The sequence below is a fragment of the Haplochromis burtoni genome, unplaced genomic scaffold (genome assembly GCF_018398535.1).
Source record: "Haplochromis burtoni strain Fernald_Lab_line unplaced genomic scaffold, NCSU_Asbu1 Contig_19, whole genome shotgun sequence".
Lineage (NCBI taxonomy): Eukaryota > Metazoa > Chordata > Actinopteri > Cichliformes > Cichlidae > Haplochromis > Haplochromis burtoni.
In genome coordinates, this window is record NW_024582380.1 from 3,170,293 (window position 1) to 3,179,360 (window position 9,068).

Genomic DNA, 9,068 nt, shown 5'->3' on the forward strand with positions numbered 1-9,068 from the left:
AACAAATTAAGAGACGCTGAAATGCAGAAAGAAATCTGACGCAGACCCAGAAACATTGCAGCGACGGTCGTTCTGTGCCACTCATCATCCAAAACTAACCTCTGTCATTTAAAAAGGAAAAAAAAAAATGCAACATCTTTACAACTTCTAAGAGATGCAGTAAATCGTGCTTTTATGGGTAATGTGCCCATTAAAGAGTAAAAGCAATCTAAGACGTCAAGACAAATGACAGCTTTTGAGTGCCATCTGCAATCTCGAGCTTCACAAACTCAATTATTCATAATGCATTTATGAAGTCCGCTGAGACTGCGCTGTCATTCCCATTCAAACTAGTGGGGAAATGCAACATAAAGGGACAAGCTCTTTGAGATGACAATGGCCTGTTCGATGGCTCTGGTGTGTTTATGGTGCCACCTGCTGGGAGACAGCCATTTCACTGGGTTTCCTTTACAGGGTGTCAAATAAACTAAACAGGCAAAAACAAAACACACACAAACACACTTTTCTGTAATTACAACTGGAAAGCTTTTATTTATCAAAAGCAAAATCATTTCTCTGGTGGGCAAAGACAAACCTCCATATCAATATGATATAAATCATCAGTCTGTGATCCATCTGAATCTCTAGAATTTGTCAGTACTAGTTAGCGCAGATGCTCCAAAAAACCCTGCATTTTTGCCCGGGATCAATGTAAGAGTGAAAATCAGAGCGGCTGGGGGTTAACCAGGATGACATTCTCGCCACGGATGAACAGCTGGTTGATGTGGCGCGTATGGATCTTGCCGTACGTCTTGGTTTCTTTCTTCTGGCGAGCCTGTGGACTTTGGACCACAAGCAGTGTTTTGTGTGCATCCTTTTTGGTTTCAGCAGCTCCTGACAGCTCTGAGTCTGCTGTCCTGCTGTCTCCTCTCACACCAACGGCATGAGAAGAAGAACGACTTTCTGGAGTCTCTTTGGGAGAATCTGCAGGCTGCTTCTTCACCGACTCAGCACATTCAGAGGTTTCCTGGAGACTTAGCTTCTCAAAAAGCTGCAGATACAAAGATTTGATCATTCTTAAGATTTTCATCCAACTGAACCACATAAAAGCGCTCCGTGTGCTCTATATGTATATGTAAAAAGACCTTTACAATTTAAGCCAGCAATACTACTGTCAGCTCGCTTGCAAGCATTTAATCAGCAAAGCACAGATAGCTGTTATTATGAAGTAGTCATTAGAAACTTCTAAATGTTTCTAGCTTTCCTTAGAAAATTGAAGGACAAAATTTTACTCGTGTGTGTGTGTGTGTATATATATATATATATATATATATATATATATGATGAAAACTCATCCATTACCCGTGTAGTGGTGAGGGCTTTCTCATGATAGAAAGCCTCTCCAAACAGAGGCTCTCTGTACGTTTCATCCACATCCACCATCGCCTGACAGCGAGAGATAACCAACGATTAAGATACGAAATTTGCGTAGTTCAAGAATGCCACATGAGATCACTGACCATGTTCCAGAACTTGTCGAAGGCCACGACAAAGCCAGAGCACACTCCCCTCAGACCTTTGAAAGTCCTGACGTGAACTTTGACTCTTATCCTCTCCTCCACGCAGCGGTACAGCTCCCCCAGAGGACTGCCTTTACACACTGAAAACACAAGACAAGCAGGTCGCACAGCTGCCTCTGCCTATTATGATAAATGATACAGGGAATTCAGCTAAAACTGATGCTTCTTTAAAGTAACAAGTAATGCTAAAATTATCAATAAAATATTTAGTATATATATAAATATATAATATATATATATAATATATATATATATATATAATAATTATATGTGTGGATGTGTGTGTGTGTGTGTGTAATGTTGTTTTCATTTTATTGGGGGCAAAGGGGTTCAGGGTATACGTAAACCACAACTAGGAACCTGCCAACCAAGCCATTCTGCGTCTTTTATTACTCCAGTAGTCCTATTTTACTGGGACATTTTATTTTATTTTTTATTTTATTTGTCGGTTTATTTGGGGTAGTCTGTCGGTTCTTAGTGTATTCTAATAAATACAAATATCGTATTCTAGTCCCTCCTAAAGTTTAAAGCGGCTCAGTGAAACTGCCCAGGCGGGACTAGGTCTCCAACACATTACATGATGAGTGTTGAACCTACGGGGCATTCTCGTCAGGACATTTTTCACAGGTTTCTGCCTCCTCTTCCTCCGCGTCGTGCCGCTGCTGCTTTCTCCCTCCTCTGACTCAGATACCGGGTTGTTCACCATGAGTTTCTTCAGCCTCTCGATGCGCTCCAGGTCAACCACGCCTTTCATCGCCTTACGTTGCCTTTTCTCCACGTTCTCCGGTTTAGCTCTCCCGCGGCCGCCCTTCAGAAAGCTCTCGTACTCGGCCACGTTGTTGAAGCACTTGATGTTTGGGATGGGAAGCTGCACTGTCGGTGAGTACAAGGCCAAGAGTGGATCAAATTTATCCGAGCAGACGTCCAGTTTATCTGCGCCATCGTCCTCGGCTTTACTGCCAGCCTCCGGCGCTGAGGCCGGGCTGGAGCAGGGTGCTGACAACGTCTCCTTACTGTCTGAATTTACACTTCTTTTTTCCCTCTCCTCCATGTTCAAAACAACCGAGGAATTCTGGGTATTTTGTCGTGTTTATCAACTGGACTACAAGTCCCATAGCCTCCTAGATGTACAGTATCTAGTTTAGTTTCTATTTAGGCACAAGATGGCGCTAGAAAGCAAATTACTTTCGTAAAATCTTTAAAACTTAAAAAAAAATTCCGCAAAGCATCCAAAAAAAATTGAAAATTGAAGCATTATTTTTAAGGTGGCTGAAGAAACGGGAAATTATTTGCGTTTTATTTTAAGTCTACCGTAGCTCCGAAAATTTGTGTTCCGGGTGATTGTAGTTCCGCTACGACACAATTTCTGGGCGGACCGTATACAAACCAACGTGTTTGAATGTGCGGAAGAGAATTATTCTTATTATTTAGATATATTTAGTTTATATATTCTCTAAATAGAGAACTGACATACGTATAACACAGATCATTTTAATAATAACACTTTCCATCATTTGAAGTTATTGAATTTAGTTTTTTATATCATAGTAGTTGTTGTCCGTTTTGACTGAATATTTTCCCACTGTTGACATATAATTTTCGCTCCTTGTGCTTTCTCTTCAGGAGTATCCCAATGCTAATTAGTACAGCGAGCAGATTTGGTGTTTGGTGCTGTTCTCTTACACCTTCGGTCCGTCTTTTCTCCAGATCCAGTAACATGGCCAAAAGTAAGTTTGAGTATGTGCGCAACTTCGAAACAGATGACACCTGTCTGCGGAACTGCTACATTGTCGTGAGACTGGATGGTCGCAATTTTCACAAGTGAGTATTCTTCATTTGCGCTAAAACACCAGGAGCTATTTGAATCCAAATTGTTGTTTTGGCGTCTTAATGCATTATGTGTTTCAGGTTTGCAGAGCAGCACAAGTTTGCAAAGCCCAATGACGACAGGGCCTTGGGGCTGATGACAAGGAGTGCACGCTCTGTCATGGAAGAACTGGAGGATATTGTTGTTGCCTATGGCCAAAGTGATGAGTTCAGCTTTGTTTTCAAGCGGTCTTCTACCTGGTTCAAAAGAAGAGCCAGGTGCTGATGTTTTACATAATGTTGAATAACATAATTTTCACACAGACATCCTCTAGCATTTTATCTGACTTCATTTTGTCCCCTCTTTTCCTTACAGTAAGCTCATGACCCACGTGGCCTCCCAGTTTTCCTCCTCGTACGTGTTTTACTGGAAGGAGTTTTTTGAGAATCAGCCCCTCCTGTACCCTCCGGGATTTGACGGACGGGTGGTCCTATATCCTAGCAATCGTAACCTTAGAGACTACCTTAGCTGGAGGCAGGCAGACTGTAAGTGCAAATGATGCTCTGAATGGTAAATCACACATTTGGTGTGGTGGAAATATCTCACATTGTGTCTCTGTTTCTTTAAGGTCACATAAATAATTTGTACAACACAGTGTTTTGGATGTTAGTGCAAAGAAAAGGACTCAGCACAACACAGGCAGAGGATCGCTTAAAGGTGAAACACAATTGATTAATGTATGTTTGAGTGTAAACTGGCAGATGCAAGTGCTTATTAACAGATATTAGTATTTGAAAAAGGTACCATCAAAAAAATCATATTAAGGTAATGCCCACATATTTAAGGTTGTAAGCATCGATATGTTAAAGACTGTCACTTATAGTCAAGGTCACCCACACCGTATTCAAAGTGTACCATGTCCCAAATGAAGACACACTGGCTTCTACCTACCAATAGATTCCAGCAGCATATTTTGTAGATCCATATCAGCTGATCATGTGTCAGAAAAAAACAACAGTGAATGCTCACATTTCTCAAAATGTGCCATATAAAGGATAATTGATTGCCATACTTGGTGATTTTTTCTTTCTGGCTACAGATACGTTATGGTAGGTATAAAGCTTTTCAACTACGAGTATCTGGACTCCTAAACAGCATCAGGAACAAGCTAGTGGCAGTGATGGCTGGTACTGATATAGTTATGTATTACTTGTAAATTAAAAGGTTAATTTAGGGTATTGAATATTGTGAATTAGCCACAGTAAGCAAATCTGCCCTTTTAACATTTCCTAGAAGGAAGGTGAGGTCCCAAAACTATTAGGAAAGGGAAAACATTATTTCCCCACACGCTATAGAAAACTGCCAACCAGAAACAAATAACTCACCAGACCACCAAAAACCGAGGAAACAGGCGATGAGCCCCCAGTTGGCACAATATGAAAAAGGCATCCCCTTCCCCTGAGTCCCAAGTAGCCATAAGAACAACTTCTTAGTTATGTATTAGTGTTATATTTATTGAACAACAGATTTCCCAAAAATCAGAGTATAAAATGAGTGAGCCAAGACCACAATAACAAACAAGTAGAGCTATCCATCAACACAAACTTACATGACCTGGCAAAAAGTAATAAACCCAAATATATACCTACCCGGACTGTGAAAATGAATAAATTGGTTGATTCGTTAGCTAAGAATGTCTTAATTGTAAAAATTCATCTATCAGTATAATTTCAGTTTAAAAACAAAACAAACATTTTCTCCATTTAATAATATCACTTATATACTTACACAACACTTGGCTTTAGGGGCTGATAAGTTTCAAGGTACTATTTCTGATATTTCATCTGAGTAAACAAAGAGGTTATTTAAAAGATGTAAGCTTTCAGCTACGTCATTATGAACAATTTATTACTGTGCATTAAAATAGTGTGTACAGGAACAGGTCTGTCACTAGCTATGACAGCTGCTACAGACTGACGCAGCTGTCCTCTGGAAATCACCTCATTCTTGTGGGGGCTGTCTGGAACCAGCTGATGGGTTTTGGGTGGATGTTTAGGCAGCATGAGTTATTTATTTATACCTTATCCAACATTCATGGTTCATAATTCCTACGTAATAATAACAACAACAAATAATAACAAAAAAATGACAGAGTGGTTTACTATTTATTTCTTGTTGATTTTCTTCTAGTTTTAATTCCAAAGTAAAAGACACAGCCACTATATATAACCAGCGGTTTGGTGGGCGGTGGTGTTCCTGTCATGCTTTTGTTGTAGCTGTTTATAAAACTGTACTATCTAAAGACCATGTGAGGGATTGTGTAGCTACACACCTAAGTTTGGATGTCTCACAGTATTTCTGCCTTTTTCAGGGAACATTGGCTGGAGATAAAAATGAGATCCTCTTCACAGAATTTGGTATCAACTACAACAATGAATCTGCCGTCCACAAGAAAGGTACCACCCTCATCTGGGAAAAGGTGAGGTGCTCAAGAAGGGTTTTAAATCTGTTCCCCTATTCCGTGGGCTATCTACTAAACTCAAAGGATAGAAACAAAGTATAGATCCTATCACGCAATTATCAGTCCGATACCGATACAGGCATTTGTGTCAATACTATTGATATTTTGATCAGTCCGCCCACCTCCATTCATCAGGTTAGGTATGCCTCTCAGTGAAGTGCAGGGACACGCTGATCCAATCAGTGCGGTACATGTGCAGCTCTGGACATCCATGGCACGAAATCTATTATTGCTTAATCTAATGTGCATGAACGCCACTTGTCCCTGTAAGAAATTGGACTCAGTCTGCATGGGGGTTCAGTACCTAGTTAATATGTCAGAGTTTGTTGTTGGAATTAACCAGACGAATTGCTCCACCTGCGACAATGCACCAAGTTCTGTGTCAAAAAGTTAGGGCAAAACCTTTTAACAGTTTGAGGTGACGTCAGAACCTGTACATAGAAGTTTGTTGTTGTCCAGAAATTGAATCCAAGGTTTAAAAAAATGCCTAAAAACCTGAATTCTTTTAAATAGCCAGCAGGATCAACTCTTGTGCTTGCATAAATCAATTCCCTTGTTATGAGGTTTCTCATTCACATCATGTAGACATTGCTTAAGATTTGTCTGCCATATTGGACCAGTAGGGAAACATGTGTATTCTTCTACTGGTTGGCAGTGGAGTACCTGGAGGTTGCTGGATCTTCCTTGGTGAAATATTTGCAAAGAAGATGCTGCACCCAAAAGCTCATAGTGATTGCTTTGGTTGCTAGCAGGTTTCCAAGGTTGCCTGCAGTTCTTCCTGTTTGTCCACAAGCTTTTGCTAACTACTAGCGTAACAGTAATAACTTGAGAAAGTGTGACGCAAATTGGATAGGGGGAAGATTAGCCTTCAAAGTAAAAGTCGCACCTTTTGAAACTTTGAAAGTCCTACTTTAACATAACACATGGTTTTATTTTTTATTTTTTTTAAGTTATTCCCAAATTTGCTGTGAAATAGATGTTAAAGCAGGGTATGCATTTTAGAATGGCTGCCTTGTGGTTGATAGATTGCTATTGTATGGTGAAACATCAGTTTTCTTCTCCGTCACATCCACCCCTCGCTAGTCAGATCAGGATTTATAACACCAGTCAAAATGCCTCTCTCCCAAACTCAAAACAGTAGTCCACAAACCAGGTCATGGGTGTGACCATATTTTATATAGTCTGTGGTTGTTTTTGCATGTTTAAGCACACTAACGGCTCGCTTTTTCAAATGGTGTCTGTTTTTCTTCTTGTTAGAAGCAGTGAAGTCTGAGATTGAAACATTAAAATCACCACACTGCCTTTTTTCCCCTTTATTGGTATTTCTGTTGTTGTACATGAAAGAGAAATGTCAGCAGCTGCATACACTTTTTTTTATTGCACATGACCTCACATTGTGGATGGAGTGTAAGAGAAAAGAGTTCTACCACTAACATAGCAAGAAGCCATTTTTAGAAATTTCCTTTTCATGTAATAGTAGCATTTCCTTTAATAGGACATTTATTTATGCAGTTAGATGCTCCTTGGTTGTGAAAGGGAAATTTAAACTCACACAAAAACAAAGAAAAGGAAAGAAGAGATTTTCATAGGATCAAATGTATAAATAAATAACAAAGTATAAATCACTGTAATGTGTAGTGTGTCAGGCTCCCACTTGCTGTGGCACCAGATGTAGACCTGACACTAACTGCAGGAAACGTTGGTTTCATAGAAATTTAAGTTAGGTTGCATCACACTGCACCAGCTCCTCTGAGGGTTTTTTTTTTTTTTTAAATGCACTCAAAACCAAATCCCACAAAATAAGTTTACAGGGTTTAGGTACCGGACTGATAGATTATGTACTGCTTATCTATTCTCCAAATGTTGAACTACTTATATTAATCAATTTTCTCATTTGTCTTATCTAGCGAGATGAGACTGTCATTAAACGCACAAAGCTGCCAAATGGGGAGGAAAAGGACATGCCCGTCACACGTAGCAGGAGGAGGGTAGAGGCCTACCATTGTGACCTTATAGGAGAGCAGTTCTGGGAGGAGCACCCAGACATCCTGGAGGATGACAACTGCTAACCGAACTTTTCCTGTTGAAGGAGAACAACTCTGAACGCATCTGACCTCGGAGGTGGAAGCGGACCCTTTTAAGCAGCCACTCCAGAGCTACAGCTTTATATTGACTTTGTGTCAAATGACATGTTACCCATGAAGATCTAATGTATTCTTACTTTCATATATAAAAATGTTCCTAAGATGTTGGAACTTCCCTTCTTTGACTGCATAATGATGTCTGTCATGTTTAAAGAAAAGCAGATGTGAGTGTTTTAATAGTGTGATATCTATTTACTCCTGCATGTGGCTCTCCTAAGGTTGCCTTTCCCAAAATATGCCCTCATCTGATACCATGAATGACATTTAGAATACTACCAACACTTGATCTTTCAGTACGTTTGACATATTTTCTCTTGGCCTCCTGCTCTTATTACTCAGGGGTATTCAGCATGTGTCAAATCTATTTTACCTTAAAATTCTAATCCTTGAGTTTTAATACTACTTCTTCAAAGCATTCCCTTGCAGTGTCCAGTAAGAAAAGAAATAAGCAGAGTAAAGCAGAAATCAATACCTTGACAGGAACTCACGGCCTTGTCTTGAAGCCAGCTTACCATTTAGAGACGTGAATGGGCTGCACTGTCATCGGAGCTAAGAATACCTCACACACCCTGCATACACTTTATCCTTGACATGTGCACTGTGGGGTAGTTATCATCACACTTATAAATGACCGGCTCAGTATGAATGGCTGCTGGAAGCCTAAACTAGTAGGAGCCTACTGTATGTTGTTACTTTAGGTGGACTCAGTTACAGTTGATATTTTTGGTTCTGTGACCTTGTTAAAAGCATTTAGCTGTACTGTATTTTATGTAATTAGAATTTAACTTTCTAAGCACAGATGTGGAGCAAATTCTAATACGGAGGCCTTTTTGTTTCAAATATACAGCGGTCATTATCTAGAATGACTTCATGAACAATTATATACAGATACAGTTATATAGTAATTAAAATATCAGCATATACTATATTATACTGTATGTTACTTTAATAACATATATAATCTGTATGCCTGAGTCATTGGCAAACAGTCCGTCCAGTGGTTCAGCATGTGGCCTAGAAAGTTCAGATAGCAGAAC

The 9,068-nt window shown here is 39.7% G+C and overlaps 2 protein-coding genes across 6 annotated transcripts; one reads left to right on the plus strand and one right to left on the minus strand.

The window, feature by feature from the left end:
- Positions 1-501: 501 nt before the first annotated feature.
- On the minus strand, positions 502-2,648 carry lsm11 (LSM11, U7 small nuclear RNA associated). Its single transcript, XM_005916428.3, has 4 exons — positions 2,157-2,648; positions 1,500-1,639; positions 1,342-1,425; positions 502-1,030 (listed from the first exon to the last, which is right to left on the minus strand). The coding sequence occupies exons 1-4, from the start codon at positions 2,608-2,610 to the stop codon at positions 704-706; spliced, it is 1,005 nt and encodes a 334-aa protein (XP_005916490.1). The 5' UTR covers positions 2,611-2,648; the 3' UTR covers positions 502-703.
- Positions 2,313-9,012, plus strand: thg1l (tRNA-histidine guanylyltransferase 1-like). Of its 5 annotated transcripts, none has more exons than XM_005916431.3 (7): positions 2,313-2,438; positions 3,183-3,380; positions 3,468-3,644; positions 3,742-3,911; positions 3,995-4,083; positions 5,738-5,845; positions 7,795-9,012. In XM_005916431.3, the coding sequence occupies exons 2-7, from the start codon at positions 3,193-3,195 to the stop codon at positions 7,954-7,956; spliced, it is 894 nt and encodes a 297-aa protein (XP_005916493.1). In that variant the 5' UTR covers positions 2,313-2,438; positions 3,183-3,192; the 3' UTR covers positions 7,957-9,012. The 5 variants fall into 5 exon arrangements, with proteins under 5 accessions (XP_005916493.1, XP_005916495.1, XP_005916491.1 ...); XM_005916433.3 differs by having other exon boundaries at positions 2,358-2,438; positions 3,267-3,380; XM_005916429.3 differs by lacking the exon at positions 2,313-2,438 and adding an exon at positions 2,879-2,960.
- Positions 9,013-9,068: the final 56 nt, after the last annotated feature.